Source organism: Chaetura pelagica, unplaced genomic scaffold (genome assembly GCF_000747805.2).
Source record: "Chaetura pelagica isolate M959 unplaced genomic scaffold, ChaPel_1.0 scaffold138, whole genome shotgun sequence".
NCBI classification, from domain to species: domain Eukaryota; kingdom Metazoa; phylum Chordata; class Aves; order Apodiformes; family Apodidae; genus Chaetura; species Chaetura pelagica.
The window spans coordinates 3,473,299-3,496,477 of NW_009954215.1; the positions used below are offsets into that span (position 1 = coordinate 3,473,299).

The 23,179-nt window shown below is 42.4% G+C and overlaps 2 protein-coding genes across 2 annotated transcripts; one reads left to right on the forward strand and one right to left on the reverse strand.

The window, feature by feature from the left end:
* Window positions 1-7,364: 7,364 nt before the first annotated feature.
* ZP2 (zona pellucida glycoprotein 2 (sperm receptor)) lies at window positions 7,365-13,164 on the reverse strand. Its single transcript, XM_010003310.1, has 18 exons — window positions 13,160-13,164; window positions 13,011-13,084; window positions 12,745-12,828; window positions 12,558-12,652; window positions 11,623-11,781; window positions 11,252-11,296; window positions 10,828-10,992; window positions 10,353-10,449; window positions 10,092-10,273; window positions 9,572-9,701; window positions 9,212-9,393; window positions 9,042-9,133; window positions 8,831-8,955; window positions 8,373-8,562; window positions 7,951-8,086; window positions 7,771-7,867; window positions 7,598-7,684; window positions 7,365-7,510 (listed from the first exon to the last, which is right to left on the reverse strand). The coding sequence occupies exons 1-18, from the start codon at window positions 13,162-13,164 to the stop codon at window positions 7,365-7,367; spliced, it is 2,091 nt and encodes a 696-aa protein (XP_010001612.1).
* Window positions 13,165-18,139: 4,975 nt separating this feature from the next.
* On the forward strand, window positions 18,140-22,845 carry ANKS4B (ankyrin repeat and sterile alpha motif domain containing 4B). The gene is made up of 2 exons (XM_010003311.1): window positions 18,140-18,303; window positions 21,768-22,845. The coding sequence occupies exons 1-2, from the start codon at window positions 18,140-18,142 to the stop codon at window positions 22,843-22,845; spliced, it is 1,242 nt and encodes a 413-aa protein (XP_010001613.1).
* Window positions 22,846-23,179: the final 334 nt, after the last annotated feature.

Consider the following 23,179-nt stretch of genomic DNA (forward strand, 5'->3'; position numbering starts at 1 on the left):
TAAAGGTTCTCACTGTGTACTTTTCAGTACCCTCAGTGCTGTGCCATCACATTAGCAGTTTTTTTGACAGGGATATCATAGAATCATAGAATCTTAGGGGCTGGAAGGGACCTCGAGAGATCATCTAGTCCAGCCCCCCTGCCAGAGCAGGGTCACCTAGAGTACATCACACAGGAACTCATCCAGGTGGGTTTTGAATGTCTCCAGTGAAGGAGACTCCACAACCTCCCTGGGCAGCCTGTTCCAGTGCTCTGTCACTCTTACAGTAAAAAAATTTTTTCGGATATTCACCTTGAACCTCCTATGCTCCAATTTACACCCATTACCCCTTGTCCTATCACTGGTCATCACTGAGAAAAGCCTAACTCCGTCCCCCTGACACTCACCCCTTACATATTTGTAAACATTGATGAGGTCACCCCTCAGTCTCCTTTTCTCCAAGCTAAAGAGACCCAGCTCCCTCAGCCTTTCCTCATAAGGGAGATGTTCCACTCCCTTCATCATCTTCGTAGCTCTGCGCTGGACTCTTTCGAGCAGTTCCCTGTCCTTTTTGAACTGAGGGGCCCAGAACTGGACACAATACTCCAGATGTGGCCTCACCAATGCAGAATAGAGGGGGAGGAGAACCTCTCTTGACCTACTAACCACACCCTTTCTAATGCACCCCAGGATGCCATTGGCCTTCTTGGCCACAAGGGCACATTGCTGGCTCATGGTCATCCTCCTGTCTACCAGGACCCCCAGGTCTCTTTCACCTACACTACTCTCCAGCAGTTCAGCCCCCAGCTGAAGAAATAAAACTAGGTCAAAATAGACCTAGTGTTCTTACTAACAGACACTAAGGCCATCAATCAAAACAAGTTATTTGGGGGTTGTTTTTCACCATCTGGTTTTTATTATTATTAAACACCACAGTAGAGTTAAGAAGTCTTAGCAAAAGAGCCTGGTGTGGTGGTGGCAAAGCCCCATTTTCTCAGCTGCTCCTTTGGCTTCCTGCAGAACAGCACCAGCCCAGTGGGGAAATGGCAGGAGCTCTTCCCATGCTGGTTTCCATCTGCGTTCTCAGCCTGCCCATCCCCAAGGATCTAGTTCACCAGCCCCTGGTTCAGCCAAACATGCCTCAATGGATGGCTCTACTCCCTACATTGTGGGGCTGCCAAACATCCCAAGTATTTCCAAAGAGAATTAGAGCAACCAACTTTGCTATAGTTTCTGAAGCATATGCTTGAACTGAAAAAACCCCAGTGCCAACTCTACATGCAATAGGTTCATTGACCCTCTCTCTCTTATGCCTCCTCTTGCTGCACCATCATTCACATTTCACCTTCTTATGTGGCACCAGAAGAGAGAGACATCAGGCTTGAATACAGTAATCTTTTGCATTTGTAAAGTGAGCTTAAAAATTCTAAAGTTACACTTCAGCAGGGGACTGAGGAACATCAGCACTGGTACTGAAGAGAAGGAAAGCATGTGGCTGGGCTCCAAGATAAATTATTTGCAAAGTAAGGGAGGGGGAAAAACCCAACATGTTTTCCTTGGTTTAAATAAGTTACATGAGTTTTCATTCAAACTTCCCCTGCAATGTCCACAAAGAGCACATCTGAACCACCCAGGGAGAACTACAGAGTTAATCCTCCCAGGGACAGATCTCATGTGCCATGTCTGACAGACTTCCCATAAACAGATTATATTGGACAAGAACCAGGCCAGAATAGCCTTCCCTTTGACCTGAATGGCTGTCACTGTGTGCAACCTCTTTGTCTCACCTCCCCAGCTAATAAGAATAGTACAAGAGAGAAGTTAAAAAGCAAAACCTATGATCTTCCTAAAGATAAATATCTGAAACACCTTCACTAGTGCAAATCTCCACATTCATATATGCAAGCTAGGTAAGAAATTTTAATCTCTGGGAATGTTGGCTAGCTTTTTTTTTACAGTGTTCACATGACAACTAGTGTGATGTTATTTAAATCCCAACCATCCCAGAAAGGAGGTCCTAACTCCATCAAGCAACAGGAAAAACAAAAACACTTCTCTGCCCAAGCTTCCTTCTCCCACACTTAGGAAGACTGAGAAAAATAGAGGGGGAAGAATATTAAGAACAGCCTTATTTGGCTCAGAAGTTCTAAAAGCCCATACAGTTAAGTATAACGTGCTGTTAAGTACATAAACTCTCTTCATCAAGTGCCACTTTTCTAGCTTTAGCAGAAATACTTCATCTTCCATTCAAGTGCTACGTCAGACTTAAGTATTTAGCAGGTGGTTTGCTGGACAATAGCCTAAGTAATCATTTCAACCATAATCCCTATCAGACTGATAAAGAATAAAAGTGACTTACAAATAAATGGCTCCAATATGAATTCATAGTTTTGTTGTACTTCTATTGGTGTTATAACTGTAATAGCAGCATAAAGCCTCCCCAATGATCATGTTCTCAAATACTCAATGTTCTCCTCACATGGACTTCACATTTTTAGAAAATATACCCTGAAAGTTGTATTAGAAATGGCTCATTAATAATGATTATTAAGTGAAGTAGATGCTGTGGCAGATGAGCCCCAAACCCTCTGCTGTATATGCACAGCATGCTTGGCAATTAGCATCAGCAGAGTCTGTCCACTGACTTGACCCAAAGCCTTGCTTGCCCAGGAAACATGGAGCTGGACTTGCAATGATCACTCTCCCTGTTAACAGAGTTGCCAGACAGTGTTTAACCTAAGGCTGCTACACTGATAACACACAGCACTTCCATCCCTTTTCATTGTCACATGCAATTGTATTTTTATGCCTATTTCCTTGACTGCATAAGGCAGTGTGTACAGAAAGTAAAATAAAAAGCACAATTGCATGACAAGCTGACTCACTTCAAATGACTGTTACATTTACAGGTACTGCTGCCCTCCTCAATACTGAAAGCCACAACAAACAACTGCAGTGACATTTTAAAAACATACACTGACCTTTTAACAAAACTCACTGACTGTATTTCCTGCCAAGCTGAAGTTCTGAGCACCACCAGCTTTTGTGCCAGGTTACAGAAAGAAAAGTCTTAAGCTTGATTTATGGGATGGCAAAACTAAAAGATCAAGATATTTGTGTGCCTCAAGTGTGCAGCAAGTCTTTAATGACTCAGTGCTTTTGCTCAGCAACCAGCTCTGCACACAATTCCAAACATTTCTGTTTAAAAGGAAAGTACAGCTGAACCTCACTAACCCCAGCACCTTAGGACTCAGCTGATCCAAGTCATAGGATTACAGAAGTAGGGTTTCCCCTGAACATTTGTATTTTGGTATAAAACAAAAGCAAAGTAAACACTACCACCATTCAAGTCAAGGCACTAAGCACAAACTTCAATACCAGTGACAGTGTAATAAGTAAACATTCAGGTTAGAGCTGTCCCAGTTATCAAGTCCTAGAGGAGTGGAGATTAGTTGTAACCTAGCAGAATGCAAGGAACCCGCAGGCCAAATGCAGTCTAATGAAGTTAGTGGGGTGCAACCAGTCTTCAGATGAGGTGGCATTAATGCAGAGACAGCATTAATACTCTCTATCCTCTCTGCCTGCAGGCTAAACATAGTGTTAAACCCTGTATGGCTGCCTACAACCTAATGGCATCTAGTTTATGTTGTTATGTGGCAATTTCCTTCCAACTTGAATTTGGAAAACATTCCTTTGAAGGAAGGAAGAGGAACACAATCCCAGAGTTTAACTTTTTGACTGGAAATATTAATAGCACAAACATCAAAGTGTACAAGGGCAATCTCTATGGCCTCTTCCAACACAAATTGGATTTTTTTTCCAGTTTTTGTATGGATTAGGGAAACTTGCACACAAAGAAAACTTACTAGAAAGCTAAGGGATGTTAAATTAAAAAAAAGGTGTGGCAATACAAGTGCCTCTTAGGCAGAGGAAGAGGGAAAACAGGTATAATGAGTAGCTTCTCTTCCAAGCATCAATTATGTCTTTTACTTCAGTGTTACAGACAAGACAGCTTTCTGTTACTCACAACACATTTTCCTTTCAAAAACAGTTTCTTCCCTCAGTTTTTAAAGACTCCAAAATCACATATCCCTGATGCCCCTATTAAATTGCCACAGAATTTCTGGCCATCAGAACATCAGCTCTGGGAGCAGGAAGAGTCCATTCAACTTGGTAGGAGTTTTAATATTTTTCTCCTGTACTGTGCTCAGGCTCCAGCTTTACTGTAAATGCTCCTCTAAAGACCTTTTGTAATTATTTGTATCACATAGTAAGGAAGAAGTTGGTTTTGCCTTGGTTTTCAGGGTTGTTTTTTACAATAGTATTTCAAAACAAATGCTGACTGTTACCAGCAGATTTAAGTAAAGCCAGGTTTGAAGCCCCAGCTGCAGCTCAGAGCTCCCATTTACAAGGAAAACTGGAAGATCTGCACACTACAGGTGTTGATGCAACAATTAAAAAAACAAACAATTGAATGGAATCACTATTGTGAACAAAAGCATTTGGTAAGCATTTCAAAAAGGAAGTTAACTGCAAAGTCCAACAGGCATGTAATACAGCAATATGAGATTCCAGAGCAAAGACTCAGGAAACTTATTATTAGTCTTAAAGCTAAATCTTCAATGAGGAGATATTCAAAGACCTAGCAGTATTCAGTTTCATAAGTTGATATATCAGAGAATGTGTGACAAACAATTAACACAGTAAGAGTGCTGCACTGAAAGCTCTCAACCCTGACAGGTAGTGAAAAGCCACAAGAAAATCAGAGGCAACAAACCTGAAATGGATCCAGTGAACATTTTTCTACCATCTATAATTGGCCTAGAATATTTATCATGCAAGGAGACAGAAGCCGAGAAGTAAAATCAGATAATTAGTTAGCAATGAGCAACAAACCTATTCATGATCCCTTCAGTTAGGGTCTTTGTTTTATACCAGTCTTTCAAAACACTGTTATCCCTGGCTGACCACTACTGCCACACAGTATAACCCTGCAGAATAAAGAACACTGGATAGGGACTCTAGGAGCCTGAGTTTTAACCTCCAATCTCAGCATAAAAACACATTTGCTTATCAATAATAATGAACAGGCATTCTCTGTGCCTGTTTCCCCTAAAGCCACTAGTAATTGCATTGCTTTAAGGCTTAGAGAAAGCAAGGCAACAGTGAGGACCATTCTTGCTCCCTTTAACTGAGCCAGATGGGAAAACTGCTTCACAGTCACATTTATAAGCTGTTTAAATGACAGCAGAACACAAAATCTGTTCTGGTGGGAATGACATTTTTCTACTTCAGAGAAGTGTTCTTGGCTTTGTTATCAGCTGCTAGAAACTCAAATAACAAACTAACTGGCCTACAGGGAACAGAACAAGCAGATAGGGCATTAAAAAAAGCCCTAAAATACACTACCAACAGCCATGTATCTGAAAATGAGGACCAGACCTACAAAAGGAGATACAGACAAACTGCAGAAGCTACTGCTAACTGCCACAGAAGGTGGGCCACAGGTGGGCTGTGAGGGTAACTGGTGTAGCCGCAGCAGCCTGATGCAAGGCATACATGGCCAGTAAGAAAGGCAGCTATGGCCAGCAGCATGTTACCTATGCCAGAGAAAAAGGAAATAGGGCTTCCAATCCAAAGGGACAGAAAAGCAGCCCCAGACCACAGCTGGGAGGTTGACATCAGTTAGGTGCACTGAATATACACAAATCCATGGGCCCCAATGGGATGCACCCATGACCACCAAGAGCTGGCTGATGTTGTTGGTCTGCTACTCCATCAGGCTGTTTTTTTAAAGATCATGGCAAACAGGAGAGGTGCCTGAGGACTAGAGGAAAGCCAATGTCACTCCAGTCTTTAAAAAGGGCAAGAAGGAAGATCTAGGAAACTACAGACCAGTCAGCCTCACCTCCATCTCTGGAAAAATGTAGCTTCATTCAGCTTCAAGAGGCTCTTTGACTCAAGCATAGTTAGAGACCAGCCAGTGAACTTGGAAGCTAAATTAGTCTTCAGCTTTGCAGAAACAGAGCTAGAGCACTGAAACCAATCTGAAGGCACAAACAAAGCAAATTAAGGAGCTACTTTTACATGGTTTACATGAAACCAGAACAAATAGCCCTGGTTTAGTGTTTTGCTATTTTTGGAAACAGCCTACCTAAAGCTATACAGATAACAGCATATTATTTATCAGCCAAGTCTTCTGTAAACACTTGAATGTTGCCCTCAGGTTTCCTTTGAACGTGGAAGTTCATTTAATACATGGAAAGTGAGCTTGAGTTTCAGATAAGTAGATGTTTCCAAGCCTCTGTGGAGCAAAGCACATCAGCCTGTGCCAGAGGGCACTTTCTGAACATGCTCTAAGCTAGAAAGCAACAGCAGAGCAATGCATAGTTTAAGATCCAGAAACCTTAAACTGACATCATTAATATGATGTCTTGGTCTTTGGGAAGACTCAGCAAGAGATTTGCTTGTCTCTCATAGCCAGTCAATTCATTTCCACCTTCACCAGCAGTAAGCTTAAACCTGGTTACAGGCCAGTTTACACATTGCACTCCCTACCCCTGCAATGCAGAGACTGAATAATGACAAGCCAGAAAGAAAGTGATATTATAACTGACTTTACTTTTAACTTGAAGAGTAGTGTAGCATTGAGTACTGCTGCACAGACTGATCTTCAGAGGTCTTCAGGAATTAGAGAGTGAAGCTACTGCCTGCAACACATCCCCGTGTATTTAAGTGCCACAAAACATTCACTGAGCAGCTACCATTTTCCCCTGTTATTCCTTTATGTCCCATATTATAGCCTTATTTCACCCAAGATTGAACTTTTTGTAACTTAGATGACTAGAATGAAGTGCAGTTCACAGCTGGGCTTCAATTCTATACAAGAGGTGTCATGGAAACTTCCTTTTACCATATAGCCCCAGCTAAATCAGTACATTTACACTATTTGGTCACTGCTGTAAAGTGGCTAGATGATGCTGAATTACCAACATTAGGCCTAAACACTGCAAGTTAAATTCACAGTTAAGGAACACTGCTTTGCCTTAATGTTTTTATTTCAGTTAAATCCTTCCTACAGTTGTAGGAAGTGGCAGAAGAACTCTATGAAAACTTAAGGAGCCATTTCTTACAATGTTAGAAGAAATGTAGTACCCTGTCAGTCATCCCCTAACATGAGTTAAGGAAGCCATCCAGTAGAGGGGAAGCAGCCATTTTCACATGAGCTTTTAAAAGCTTCAGTTCTAGTTTCAGCAACAGCATCCTGAGCAGAGGTAAAGACAGACACCCATCTTGCTCTAGCCCCTTGAATACTACACAGCAACAACTCCAGAACTACAATTCATCCTGAGGACTTTTGCAATCCAAATTTATTTGTAAAAAAATTAGTGTACCACATTTACCATGAATGCTTTTCTCTTCAGGCATTTAAGAAAAGCTAAAAAAAGTAGCATTATGGTCACCAGAGAGAGAATACCAACAACAGTCATTGTAATGCCAGTCCACGCTTCCTTGCTCAGGAGAGTGCTCCCTACAAAGCAAGGGGAAGATACAGTTGGTGGAGACAGCTCTTCACTAAGCCTAAGCAGCATACATCAGCACCACACTCACTTAGTACCTTGGTTTGCAGACCATCCCTCTGGCACAAGGAGGACAGGACCCCACAGGCTCACCACTGCAGAGTTCATACCTGGCATCCCACTCTCTGCAACAGAGACACAGTAGAGGTGAACCCCACAGTACAGGGAGTTATCCTGGATCAGTACAACCCAACATCTGCTTTGACATTACCTCGCTTGCTTCTAGATGACCTAGGGCATCTTGTCACACATAGAGGGGAGTCTGGTTGAAAACGGTTACAGATGAGGACACTGCAGTGGAAGTACACCTAGGACAGAGGATGACAGGCCCATTCATCTTCAGCCAGTAACCACTCCTGCTTACTGCTCTAAGGAGGCAAATGTCACCTACTAGGCCAGGGAGGGCTTTGTCACCAGAGGCAAAGGCAAAAGTCTTCACTTCCAGCCTTTGGCGATAGTTAGCATAGCTGACACCGTGCCCCACAGGGTGAAACACAGTCCTGTAGCTGTCCAGGTCGTACTCGCACCTGCCAGTGGGCAAGAAGCAAGAAGACAGATCAGCAGAAAGGAAATCAGTGGTTTGTGGGTTGGGTTTTGGGTGTTTTTTAAAAAAAGCTGCAAGCTAGAGTTGGAGGCAGAGATGCTGCCATCCTCTTACAAACTCCAGCACACCTGGACAGCACCACTAAGGTACCTCAAAGGTCACCTGATGTGAAGCCCTTTATCTGCAACTGTTCTCAGGAGAGGGGCAGGAGGAACTAGGGAATCCACATACACACAAACATGCCTTATTTTACCCAGCAGGACACTCACCCATCAACAACAATATTCCACTGGGGAAGTGAGCTTGGCTTTTCTGAAGCTGTTGCCCAACAGTCATCCAATACCAAGTGGAGATTGGGATCATTGCGATTCAGAACCTGAACTTCCAGGAAGATGGGCTGTCGTAGGTACCTTACTATTGGGTACTGATCATCACGGTATGGCTGCCTGTATGAGGCCTCTGCAAAAAAAACAAAGCCTTGTTAGATGAGTTGTCATACAAAGAGTCCTAAAGAAACCTTGGTCTAGAGCTCTTCAACAGCAGTTAGTCACCAGCTGCAGTTTTTCCTGGAGTCACAGATTTAAGGCATCTGCCTTAAGTAGCACAGGTAGGAAGGGAAGAAGTACATCAGATCATTAGAAGCCCATGCACCTGCACAGCTCATACATCCTCCCTGCCCCCAGCAGCTCAGTTGCTCCCTAACCACCTAAGCCCAGAGCCAGTTTACCTGGGTAGCTTAGAAGAACTAAGGAGAGGGAACCTTGGTTCACTGAAGAAGCCAGAGGAGGATGGTTGTCTACCCTTATACTGAGGGAGGCATCACTACTGCTGAAGGAGCACAGGACTGTTAGCCTGTAACAAGAAAGGAGCAGCTCAGTCTTATGTTCATATATAGGATACCCAGGACTAAGTATTAACAAAGAGGTTTCCAGACACACCTGAGTTCACTGTCTCTTGAGATCCTGCGCAGTGGAAGGTCTGTCCATAACGCCCTTACCTCATTTTCATAAACAATCTTCTCTCCATCAAACTGTAGATAAATACCAGTATTAGTGGGATCATTCCCAATGCACAAAGCCCTCCCTATCAATCATGGCTACACACTTACCCAATACCTGGTCCCACATCCATTCAGTGGAACATGAAACCAAACCCTGTCATTCAAAGATGACTTAAAGGCCGGTCGGCACAAAGGATCTCTGAGCCTCAGTGTATCCAAGTCTAGCAGAGGTGTAGTACTGTCTGCCAGGACCTCAAAATCCATGTACCCATCCTGGGTGCACACAGCAGCTGTAACAGAGGTTCACAAATTGTCATACCAGTCATTGACAGCTCAGTCTGCCAAGAGCTGTTGTGTTCTGGCTAGAGACACTTTCCTGTGAAAGACTAGTTGAAGAATAACCCATGCTGAAGAATTACCATCTGAGTAGGACATGGGTCAAGCCCATTGCAGATACCTGTCACTTACCTATTGGTGCATGCTGGTTACAGGGGCACTCTGGCTGCATCACCATTGCCACAGTCTCCCCATGGAAGTGAAAAGTCAGCTTCAGAGAGCTCATGTAGGACTGAAGCCCTAAGCATCTTCCTCCATGTAGCTGAAAGACAAGAGTTACTGAGTTTAACTACAAGAGTTAATTTTAACATATGCATGTGTTAGTGTTTCACTTGCCCTGGGGCTTCAGACTCAGCTAGTTTCTTATTCTGTATTGCTCCAGACACATCAAATACTAACCTATTCCAGGAAGAATTTTCACCTCCAGCTATTTCTGCCAAGAGACTTCATGGAAGCCAAGTCACATTTGAACAATGCCTATTCCATTATAAAGTCAGTTTGTATTCATCTTAATCACAGCCACCCTCCACCAGCTGCAGGGCACATGGATGACCTGACACTTAGTCTAGGTCAAAAGCTACTGTGCTCTGGATCTCAGCAAGCACCAAGGAATTGTGATCACACCAACTCTGACCTGAGGATCAGAACTCACCCTAGACTTCAGGACTCCCCTGCTAATATGCAGCTTGACCCCTCTCCTTCTGTCCAGAGCCATTCCATTTTCCTCAAGATGGTCCATGGGGATAGTCTTATTCTCTACACCAACAGCCATAAGGGTGCCTGGGAAGGCTGGGATGGCAACAGTCATGTGTGTTGCATTACAAATGGCTGGACCTGCAACAGCATCTTTGTTAACTATAGCAGTTTCTTCAGGGCAGAGTCAGGCCAGGTTCTGGCTTTCTCCATGCATTACCTGGTGCACAAATCATTCTTGACTCCACAGTCAGTCTGTGTTCAGGAGGGCCATATAAGAGCTTGAGTGCCACAGTGTGGAGCACGTTATCATTGTGCTGACAAAGAAGACAGAAGGCTGTTATAGCATACTCAGAGGCTCATAATCCATTTTAAGGCAAATGCTGCAGGCCCATAATACTATGTCTGGTTCAGGACTGCTGCTCTTCATCTTTGCCACAGCAGTTTCTCCTTATCTCACCATGCTTTCAGAAAAAGTCTACTCATGAGACTGCCAATCAGATGTTCACAGCACAGGCTATAGCTAGGATCTCACTTACATGGATGCCTGTCAACTGTGCTGCTGCAGCGCACACTGTGCTTCCCCATTTTATAGGGCTAGGCAGTTGATAAGCTTCCACAAGTCTACAGGATGGAGTTACCCAACCTGTTAGACCAGCACTGTCCCTCTCAGTAGCAATTCTTTGTTCACATACCTTGTAAGAAACAACTCCAGTAGCAGTAAAGGCCACCTGAAAGACCAGGTTATGGCCATCAGCTAGAAAGTTATATCCTTGCTGCATGGCTTCTGCAAGACTCAACTGGTATGTTCTGGTTCCATCATCAATTGACAGAGTCCAGGTCATCAGAGTTGCCAGAGCCTGCAAAGCAGGAGTTTCTTCCTTAAGAAAGAAAGGCACAGCCACACAGAAGCAGAAAGGCATTACAGTTCTTCACTCTGCAGGGCTGCTACCTTGCACATTTTTCATTCAAGTTTCCTGTATCAATAATGTAGAAATAAGCTTCCAACAAGATGCAACTACCCCAGAAGAGAACAGCAATAGCTGAGACATCAGACAGTTTAGATCCAAAACCCCATGCATTCCTACATCCTCCCTTTGCAAGACAGAAAGCACATACCATATGTTCATCACTGAAGCTCAGAATGAGTCCTGGGAAAGTAACCTGGAACACAGCACAGTGGTTAGACCACAGGAACAGTCAGTGGTCACAATCCAAAGCTTTAACAAAAGATCTTCACTATAGTCTTTCAAAGCCAAGAGCTGACATGATCATCCCAGTTTCCCCTTCAATAGGGCTGGAGACAAACCATGTGCAAAGTAGCTCTTCAAAGAGCTACTGGTCATGCAAAGATGAACATGCAGCCAACAGACCTCCCTGAAACTAGCTAGAGCTTTCAACACCTTTCAGCAGATCCCAGCCATGTAGTACCAGGACACAGCCACTACCCCTTGCAAGTCTCTAAGGAGGCATTCCCACTCTCTACTTACTGCCATGAAGTCTTTTGTACAGTTTGTTGTTCCAGCAAATAAAGGAGTAATGATCTCATCTGCATGAACTGCACTGCAGTGAGTGCTATAGGTTACATTCTTCTCCTCTCCCATTGTGTCATTCACCATCATCCTCAACTTTAGTTGGTGCTGACCAGCCTATGGAAAAAGAGACATTAATTAGAAAGACAGCAGTACTCACTGCATCATGAGGACAACTGAAAGCCTTTGAGACTAAACTTCAGAGCTGTTCTAGGTGTTTGTACCAGTTACAAGGCCACAACTAACAGTATTTTAGAAAATATTTTTCTCATTGAAAAAGATTGGTTCTCTAGGAAAGCACAGGTTAACAGGACTAGGTTAAAGAGAGAAGGTGCTGAAAAAGCTGCAGGAGTCAAGAAGAAAGCTTTCCAGGTCTGGCAGGCTGTAGTACCAGAGTCAGCTGTTCAAGAAACAAATTAACAAATACCAAAACCAGGAGTTTAGTGATATTGCAAATGCCTAAAAGCAACCAATCCAAACAAATCCTGTTTTTAAGGCCAGTGTGAGTTGATCTCTCACTTACTACTCTACCTCAATAGCTGTAAGTGGTGTGCATTGGTAATCACTCTAATATCCACACATTAAATAGAATGTTGTGTGAAACTCTTGGACCTGGTCCACTTCCCAACAAGATGTTATTTAACATAACTCCATTCCTTTATAGAAGAAGGCTACACTTATAGCAGTGTCTGAGGCCACATAATCCACAGTTTAAAGAACAAGTATTAAGGTAATACTTTGGTGGGGCTTTTTAAACTGCTTCTGCTCTCACAGAATAGTTTAAGCATTTCCACTGTTGAAGAAATATAGAGCTAGTAACCTTATCAAAAGCAGTTCTGACCAGGAAAAACATACTCCATCACAGCACCTTCCTAGAATGGAGACCCCTTTACCTCCAGGCTGGTGCAGTTGACAAACAGGACACTGAGCAACAACCTCTCATAATCCACATTGTGGTCACAGGACACCATCTCTTCACCGCTAACATCTAGGGAGAAGGCAGAAAATTAGCCCTGCAGGCAGGCACCTGCTGTCAAGCTACAGTAGAAAGGACCAAGCCAGGTTAGTAGCAACACCTACCCACAACACACACATGCCAGGAGTAGTTAGCAAGCTCTCCTGAAAACTCAACTTCCATCCCATCCTTGTGACAGGTCACACTCTCTGCAGAGGAAAGACCACAGTCAGTTCCACAGCCACCCTCCTGGAGGTATACACCTTGCAAGTCCTCCAGCTAGCCAGCCCTGCTCCAAAGACCCCTTCCACAACAAGGCAGAGGGGGAGCAGTTCCAAGCAAACTTAAAGCCCACATGCACACCACTACCAGCCCAGAGAGGCTTCATTACCCAAGAGATCCTGATCCCCCAGGCCATCAGCACAAGGGGCTAAGGACAACAAAAAACCAAACAGGAGCAGCAACCTGCAAGACAAACAGGACAAAAATAAGAGAGCAGTAAGGAAAGGGCCTAAATTCTCATCCCTAAACCCCACTCACCACATCCTTGAGGTGCTCAAGCACTGCTGCTCCACAAACAGCCCCACCTCCTCACTGTCACCACAAGCTTGCTCTTTGGCTGCTAGGGCAGGGTTATATAGGACCTGGGGCAGGCACCACACAGGTGTAGCCTTTCTGCTCCTGAGGGACTGAGAGCTTGCACCTGTCTCTTGTTGAGATGCAGTCTTCTTGCTGTGAAAAGGAGGGCTCACAGGAGACTTTTAGGGGATATTGAGTCTTTGATATGGTTTGTTGTTGCCTTCCATTTTTTAAGTATTCTTTTCTTGCTCTGATAGTTTACTCCCTTTATTCTCTTGTCAGATGTTGCACAGGAAAAAGAGTATCTTTTGGCAGTCATTTTTTAAAAAGAAGATTGTTGTGCCACTTTGATTTGCTGATAGTTTCAAACAATTCCACCAGTAGATTAACATGTAACTGAGAATATTTTGTTCCCCTGTATGGGCAAATCTGCAATCCTGGATCAGATCTTTAGGCTGAAGGATCTCTGGAGGCTTTGGTCAGACTATCATTGTTCAAAGCTATATGGAAGGGATCTGGGAAGGAAAAGTTTCATATCTGTGTTATCTTTCAGCTTGCCCAATGCTTTTGAATTCAGATAGACTTGTAAAAAAAACCCAAAGATTCATATTTTTAAGAGTAATGGAAGTCTTAAGCAAGCAAAAAGATAGATCATAGGCAAAGAGGAAAATTAATATTATGCAACAGTAATTTAAGAATGAGATGTTAAATTTGGCGTAGGGAATAATAACTTTTTTTATTAATGTACCATGTATTCATGTAAAATGATTAATTTACTTTTTTTTTTTTTAATCATTACATATCTGTGCTTAGACATTCTAGACATTCCCAGCCCAAATGAGAGTTGCCTCTTTTCTTTTAAAAATTTAGACTTGTGAGAAAAAGCTTGTCTGTAAGCTGCTGGTGGGTACCAAAGTGCTGGAAATTTGGATGGAACAACAGCGTGGGTGGAAGCAGTTAGAACAACACAATTGCCACAGTCACCACAACTGGGTTTGCCCTGCAGTGCAAGCTACCAGCTCCTAATACCAGTCTTTGAGTGTGTAGGTTTGATGGATGCATTTCATCATGATGTGCCAAAATAAATAGTTGTTGCTTCACTTAACATGTCTGAATTTGCAGCTCAATCTGTAAAGAAAGTATGGCCATTCCTCCTTTCAAAAAATCCAGCTCCACCTGTCAAGTAGTTCAGCGTGTAACAATAACTATGGCCTGAGTTACAGGTAAACAGCTAATTCATGCCTTGAAACACAAAATTGTCTCCACAATTTTTTTTTTCTCTGCTGCAAAAACCTTCCAGGTCTCCTCTTCCAATCCTCTGCTTTTCTCTTTGAATTGTTTTGTTTTCTAACTTTTTTGGGTTAAGAAAGCACTGCTCAAGAGCACACCCTGAGCACTGGGGCACTGCAAACCATCTCTGGAGAGACACAGATCACCTCAGCATAGATGCATTTTGCTGTGGGCTTTGGCTGTCCCTGTCCCTCACACACCGGCAGCAGGACAGCATTGGAGACACCAGTGAGCTCAATGTGGTTTTCTTTGGGACAGTTTGTAGCACAGCTGATGATACAATGGGGAAAAAAACAACAAAGCCAAGAAGAAGTGTTCAGCAATGCTAGGAGGCCAAGCCCCAGGTCAGAACTCCTGCTTTTGAGCATTCACAACAAAAACACTTATTGCAAATGTCACTATGATACAATGGATAATGTCATGGTTTCTAGCCCTACAAGAGTCCCCCAGTCTGCTTTTATATGCCCATGTGTGCAGGGGGACTGCAAGGGCTGCCCTTGGACCCCTGACTCAAGCACCGTTACACCTGAACAAAGATCCTGTCAGGATGGGCCTCAGGCACCACTGGCCTGGGTCACACCCAACCACACTGTGGGAACAGTGCTACTCAGGAAGACATCCAGCAACAGTCTCCTTGGGGCACTCTAAGGAGTGAAGAAAAAAGCTTTTAGTGTTGTTTAAATGTTGTAATAATCTCTGAATCGTGTACCACTATTACTCAGTGTGACTAATTTCATTCTTCTCTAAGTTCATTAGTTCCAAGGATCTCATTAGACAAGCAGAGCTTCTCTTGTCTCTCCTTGTATGGCCCTTCCCATACCATGGCTGGTGCTTAGAAAAGTTGCAATGAGGAAATGTTGTGCTGGTAACACCTCAGGCAAAACAGATGGCACGATGTAACTAATGATGCTGTAGTCTTTATGTCTAAATAGTTTGTTTAGCAGGTAACATTGTATTTAAGATAGTTCTCAAAAAACAACAATAATCAGAGGCTTAGTAAACAGGAACAGATCAAAACTGTTAGGTAATAACTCATTAGCTTACAACACCACGTGCCATCACAACAATTTCTCCTGAGTCTAGTAAGACATTTCAATTGGAAGTGGACTGGTTTTGAAGTTCTTTTCAAACCCCAAAAGAAAAGCTTCATTCTAACTACTCAGGGAGTTCACAATTTTGAGCTTTAGTCTCAAAGAAAAATCTCCGTTCAGGCTGAGAAATTTAGCTCATTTGATGTTGAATCATTTATCGCATTTTAAGTTGAGGTTTTTGGATGGGACAAAGATGAACAAACACCCAGAGTTTAGAAACAGATGGAGATTTTATTTGGTCTTTTCTTTTTTCTTTCTTTTTTGTGATGCCCACTTTTGTGACATAAATAATAATAAAGCTTGCAAAGTGCAGGAGCTTCTCTCCAATTGACGTGGGTTTTGTTTTATCACTAATTAAAACTTGGAACGATATTTTCCCACTTAGCATCATACAGAATAACATTTCTTTAATATTTTCAGATGTTAGATGATAAAAAATTACTCAGAGATCAACATTTTGTCTGCTGAATTAATTAACAGAAAATCAAATTAATTTATATCTCCAGTATAAAACAATAATCTTGAAAAATGAAAAGGTCTCTTGTGCCACCAACTAATTTCCATGGGTGTAGCTAACAGTGCCAAATGTAGGCATGTAAGAAAAATGCTGTCTCCCCCCTTCTACCTAACACTGGTGGTATATGCAATATGTGCCTGGGTGATCATTTTACATTCCTGAGAGTAAAAAAGCTTGCTCTACCCAGTAAAGGAAATAAAATTCAATGGCATCAAGAAACAGCTAATTAATATACATATGTAAAAGTCTATGTATTACCTGTCTTTGTTCTGCAACAGCTAGTTTTTTCTAGTAGCTGTAAATTTAACTCAATGTTGAGCCTAGTTAAACAGAAAGTCAAAAATATTACTGCATTTTTTAATAGGAAAGTATTAATGGCTATGTTGGGAACTCAAAAAAGGGCTGAGGGTAAAACCGTCTTCTAACATGGGGATGGAGGTGAAGCACAGCACTTCCTCAGTGTCCTGAGCTGGTAGGAGAGCACTGGGGGTGGATGTGTCTATGGATAACATGAAGGAAAGTCAGGGCTTTAGTTTACTCCTACCTAGGCTTGTTTATTAAAAGATTCAAACCTGTCACAGGATCTGGCTGACTCTCTTTGTCACCACAGATGAAAATGTTGGTGCAAGTTTGTTTCTGAAGAGCTCTTCAATTCCTGAGCAAATAATTAACAATTAAAGCCCATTTGGAGAGGTCTCCAGTGTATTACATGGGTGGCATTATGGGAAATAAATGAGGTGGCACTCCATTCAGTAATTGTACCAACTCTGAACAAAGAGTTGGTTTGAAATTGCTACTGCTTCTGTAACAGGGGCATAATAAGCAACAAAACCTTACTGGTAATTGCTGAGGGTAGATTCCCTAAAATACAGGTTAATTCAGTTAGTCATAGAAAACAGCTTGACAAAAAGCCAACATTTATCTGGCAGCTGTTGTGAATGTGACCAGAATAAGAGATGACCTGCAGCATTTTATTAAGCAGCAGGTAGTCTCTTACTGATTTCTTCTCAGCAACTGTTTTAAAACCAACCTTTATTATGGTTTTCTCTTAGTAATTCTTTTGAACCTAAAAGTTAGAATTATTCTATAAACTTCTGCTCACAGAGATAGCTCATAAAGCCACTGAAATCAGGGGAAATAATTTCTAAAGCAAGAAGTGATTATCTGAGATGGAGACTAGACCCATCTGTTCCCAGATGAGTACCAGAGTGCCCAGGCTGAGGCAGTGGGCTCAGGCCCATCATGTTTCCATTTCTAAAATTCCCTGTGTTGTCTTGAGGAAACCCTAAACATTTTTTTGCATCTAAAAAGCAGAGATAACAATACCTTGTAGGTGAATTTGTATTTCCTATGTGCCTTAAGATCTTCTGATTAAATGCAATTTGCAGCTGAAAGGATCACACAGTGGTTTTGCCTGCTGTGACTTGCAGACCTGCTGGTGGTTTTACCTACACACCACTCCAGTCCCAATGGGCCCATTTCCATCTGCACATCAATCTGTGTGCAGGAATCAGCTTCAGGGATGTGCCTGGTGTGGTGGGGGAGAGGTTTGTTTTTAAATGCAGCAGCACAGCAAATGATAGTTTAAAAAGGATTTCACCAGTAATGCACTTCATCCTATCAAATCTGAGGGGTACTTTATTACTTAGAGTGAAATCTGGTTGTACTGACATTCATGGCTTTTTGAAGTTTTTGAAGGTTTTCCTGAAGTTTGAGGTCCTTTTGAAGTTTTCCCAGAGCAGTTAGGCAGAGACACAGAGAAGATGAATGAATCCCCTCTACTTTTCAATAGCCTAATATGCAATGAATGGTAAACAGCAGAGCCACCTTCCAGGAAAAGAAAGTGTTCACCACACCATCACCCTATCACCTATGCAGAGCCCCAGATAAGTTCTCTGTGAGGATGGACTTTGCCTCCTCATTTCCATCCTTGTGGGGACGTCTCAACTTGTAATCATTAATGAACTATCCCTGTAATGGAAGAGTGACTGTGCAGTCTGGATATCATTCAGAGCTGCTTTGGGAAACCAGAAGTTACAGAAAATGCCCAGCAGGTATCACAAAGCAGCAGCCGACGGCAATTTGGACCTCTTGAAAGAAGCCACTAAGAAAGACCTCAATACTTCAGATGAAGATGGGATGACACCCACCCTTCTGGCAGCATACCATGGGTATCTGGAAGCTCTGGAAGTCATATGTCGGAGGGGGTAAGTCAACAGGCCACCATTGCTTAAAGCTTGTGGTTTAAAACTATAATTAGTGTGTCGTTTTCCTAATGCCCCGGTGACCTCAGACCCAAAAAGGCTGGAAATCACAGCAGTTTCTTTCACTGCAACTGCCCAGAGTTGTTTCTTTTCATGGGCAATGGCCCAGGACATGAGAGCAGGTCTGTACATGCGGTCAGTGAAGCTGCGTTAACATCAGCGGGACCATCTCGTACATGGAGTCAGCAGGAGCAGGGCCCTGGGACCTCACCTCCCTGTAATGCAGGAGAACTTGGCCAACGACCTTTTGTGACAACTTATCTTTGAAAATGGCCCTAGAGAAGTGCATCATTTAATACATTTTTAGCAAAATATCTCTCCCATTTGCTGCCAAAGTGCACTTAGAAGACAACTATGAAGGTTTCATGCTTTCTGAAGGGAAGTCACAAACAATAGTTTTAAGACAGTGACATCTAAAATCATTGTTTCTCTGCTTTTTATATTATTAGCAACTACTATCATGATTAAAATTATAATACTGTTTCAGAAGCTGGGGTATGATGATTGAAAACCTGAAAAAAAAATAAAGAAGGTTTTCTATAGGCTTATTTTCTAATAGTAATATTTCTGCTTGGTATCATTTAAAGGTACTACATGCTTAAAATTTATTATTTAAATGATAATTTCCTCCCCACTGTCTGTACTCTCTTGCTTGAAGCCTACCTTTTAAGCTGTGACTCTTAAGCTGTGATATTAGAATAAGATCTAATAAAAGAAAACCTGCTGTTGTGTAAGGATACAGTTAATAAAATATTCCTTCTGGGCAGAGATTAAGATTAACCTGACCTGTATTTTGGAGAGAAAAGTTGAAAAACTATTTGGATGTATCTGAGTTTCCTTCTATTAAAAATAGAAAGAAAATATGGAATAAAAATAGGTTTTTCATAGATTTGCTTTATAGCTCATCAAGCTCAGGTGTGGCTGTAATAATGCAATAAAAAAGACCTTTGTACTGCATGGTTATTGCTGTGTCCCCTAAAGAAGCAACAATAGATTGACAGTTTTTCAACTCCTATAATTAAGGCAGCTCCAATACCTAGAGTCAATAAAGGTTTGTCCCTGAACACCCAGAAGACAGAACAACTAGTTAAGAAACAAATAAAATAATTATTTTTCAGAATTTGAGTGACAAATATGTCTTCTATCATACAAACTGATAGAAGTCACAGAGGATAATATGAAGATCAGAATTTCTATGTACTTGTTATTTAATTTATTTCTAATGCTTCTTCTTCGTAGAGAACAGCTTTGGGACTGTATTGCCCTCACAATCTTCAAATATATGCCTCCACTTCTATTTTAATCCAAGATTTCTTAACACAATCAGCAAGCTGGGGCTGTCAGAGATATAGCTGTAGTCTCACTGTCCAGAAACTGAACTTTGAAAGATGTTCAATCTGTTCTGCAGTCATTTAATGTTTTCTTGTGAGAAAGTACTTTAATTTATCAAAGTACTTAAAGTTATTATTGAATTTCTTTTTAACAAATACCTCCTTTCCTTGAAGAGGTTTCCCAACAAAGGCACTGAGATACAGGATGGTTTTCTTTAGAGTGTTGCAGATTTTGGGACTCTAAAGATTGTAATACATTTAGCCCTTGCAAAATGTAGCTAGACCATCAAGAAACTCTTCTCATCTTTAAACAGCTTATCTTCCCAGGTATCAAGAGACATTTTATCTGCTTGCTTTGCAGGTACATGAATAAAGGCAAGACCAAGTAGCAGAACTGGTCTCCTTTGTGTGAGCCTCTTTCTTGGGAAAGCAGGGAAAAAAGGAGTGTGAGAACCCAAAGTAGATGTTAAACCTTATCCAAAGTCGCACTGAGCTGGGAACACACACTCTGTTTGAGGCTCAAAGGCTGGCAGGCTCCACGGGGAACAGAGACCACAAACAGCTCTGAAAGGACTGGGGGAGAACAATGACACAGGTCTCCAAGGCTCAGGATAATGCAGCATGTTTGCTAATGTGGCAATTAAGGAATCTGGCATGCTCAGACACAATCAGGCCGTTCCCCAAGGCAAAGCCACAAAAGCGAAACATGAACACATGGTTTCCATATGTACAAGTGTAGAAACTTTGATCCTCAGCTGCCACCTCTCTGTAGAAATGTCTGGGCTCTTGCAGCCCACCATGCTCAGACTTCCCATTGCTCCCCAGTGCCAGCAGCTCTGTGCCTCTGCTCTGCAGGGACCCCCAACCTCCCTCTTGCCTGTGGCATTTCAGGTTGAAGGATGTTTTCAGATTGGGCCCTCAACAAATGTGTTAGTACTTTGCTTCAGAAATAGTCAAAGCCAGAGATCAATGCCTGAAGGAGATTTTGTGTTAGGACAGACCATTTCATTCATAGTACAGCTGTCATGGAACTGATTTCCAAGCCACTGACATGATAAAACCCCCAAGAGTAGAAATTCTTGAAAATTTGGCTCCTGGCTCTGAAGTTACTAAAGGTTTTGGGCTAGTATGGCTGCCTTGGTTACTAGTCACAGAAGACTCAAGCTCTGTTCTGAACCATTGCTATCATTGATCCTGCTAAAGTTCAAGCCTGTTGCTGTTTGCAGGCAGCAGTTCAGTGTGAAGTCAGTGGAAGAGTTAAAAAGAAAGCTATACTTTTCACTGGCTTTAAATTCAATTGAACAGATGTGGTATTTTATTTTCAAATCAGCTTCTGTTTTTAAAGCCCCATAAGCAAAAGCAGCTTAAGGAGACCAAAAGAGCTGAAGAAAAACAACAGCATCTATCTGAGCTCAGTCTGTTAGAAGTGGAGACAAACATGTAATCAGGGCTTTACTCTTAATCATTTACCTATTACCTACCAAAAATGTTACTGCATGGGCTCATTAAATATGTATCTGTGGCCACTGAAGAATCCTCCTAAGACTGCCCCTACATAAGGCATGCAAAATATTCCACACAAAAGCTATTGAAACAGCTTTGCTGTTAATTCCAACAAGTTTATGTCAAAACCTGAACCCACTTTGAACTGCCAGCAGCAAAGCCATGGGAGCAGAACCCCCTGCCTGCACACAGGTGGCTGCTTATTTCTGTCCCATGGCAGGAGGCAGGTGAGACTGGCAGGGAGCAAAGCAAGCCCTGCCAGCAGCACTGTCAGGCTCCGGGGTGACACAAAGGAGATACCTTGGCTTTGTAATGAGAGTTGCATAAGCAGTTGCATCGAGCCCCAACCAGCTGGCTTCATTCAAAATTGTCAGCAATTAAGAGCTTGTGCCACCACACAGCCCAAAAGCCACTGCTTGTGTCAGTCTGTGCAGCACCATTCTAGAGGCTGGAGCTGACTTGTTCCCAGGAGACCACCCTCATAGCAAAGCAGAGCTAAACATCTGTCTGTGATCAATCCCAGGGCAGTGCAATGTTTGGGTATGTCCAGCTCACTGTCTGCTCTTTTCTCAGAGGTGATCCCGACAAATGTGACATCTGGGGGAACACACCTCTCCACCACGCTGCTTGCAACGGTCACATTCACTGTGTTTCTTTTTTGATCAACTTTGGTGCTAACATCTTTGCCCTGGACAACGACCTCCGCACGCCCCTGGAGGCAGCTGCCAGCAGAGACCGCAACGAATGTGTCAGAATCCTGGACAAAGCTGCCACCGAGCAGAACATCCTGAATCCAAAGAGAGTCTCCAAACTCAAAGCACAGGCCCAGAGAAATGCGGAGAAACAAATCAAGGAATGTGAGAAGCGCCAAGAGAAACACCAGCATGAAATGAACCGGAATTATATTAAAGAAAAGATTGGCACAGTAAATTCTTCCAGAGGGACACACTCCAGAGTAAAACTACCTAGTCGTCTCTTCACTTCAAATACAACAAGTTCTTTCTCCAAAAATCTCAAAGACACCTTGAAACTGAAGGCAAAAATGATGGGTGACAGCACGAGAAGGCAGGGAACACAAAGCAATAACCAAGAGGATGGTATGGCTAGAAGAACTGTGATGCATTTGTTTGATGAGAAAGAGGAGGATGAATTACAGAATGACCTTGGAGAGAAAAACTTTTCTGACAATGACAGTCAGCTCTCCATTTTTAAGCGGCCAGGCCTTGGCAAGATTGTATTTGGAAGGAATTTGGCTGCAGACATAAATCCTGAAGGCATGTCTTCTGAGAAAGAAAGTATAAGCTTTAAAATGTCCAATGAGCTCTTTCAGTATGAAAATGCTGAGAATGGTAGGGAAGATAATGCTGAAAATGGTGCCGATATCCCTTGGCAAGAGGAAGAAGTCATTTGGGATGATGAGGAAGCAGAGAACACGCCCCTTGAGGTATTTCTGGCATCACAGATGCTAGATGAGTTTCTTCCAGTCTTCATGAGGGAAAAAATTGATTTGGATGCCCTGATGTTATGTTCTGATGAAGATCTACAAAGCATTCAGATAGAGCTTGGGCCCAGAAAAAAAGTCTTGAATGCTGTGAATAAAAGACACCAAGCACTCAAGAACCCTGGAAAGACTGTAGATACTGTCTTATAAATTAACGTATCTGTTGTTGTAACCTGCACACTGATTATCTTTTCCTCTTCCCAAAAAGCATGGAATTCATTTCAGATACCTACTAAAATAAAAGGCAAAGAAGCTACAAATTACTTTAGAAAGTACAGCAAGGACAAAGATTTTTCTGTCTGGCTGTGGTACACAGGATATTAAGTCAAGCATATTCTGCCAAAAAGAAAAAAAAATGTGAAGGTAAAAAACCAAAAGCTCTAAAGATTTACTCCCTGAACTGTTATAGGGATTGGATTTATTTTGGTCTGAATAACTTCAAGTATTAGTGAAGGCCAGCCACACTACATTCCTTAAAAAAGCC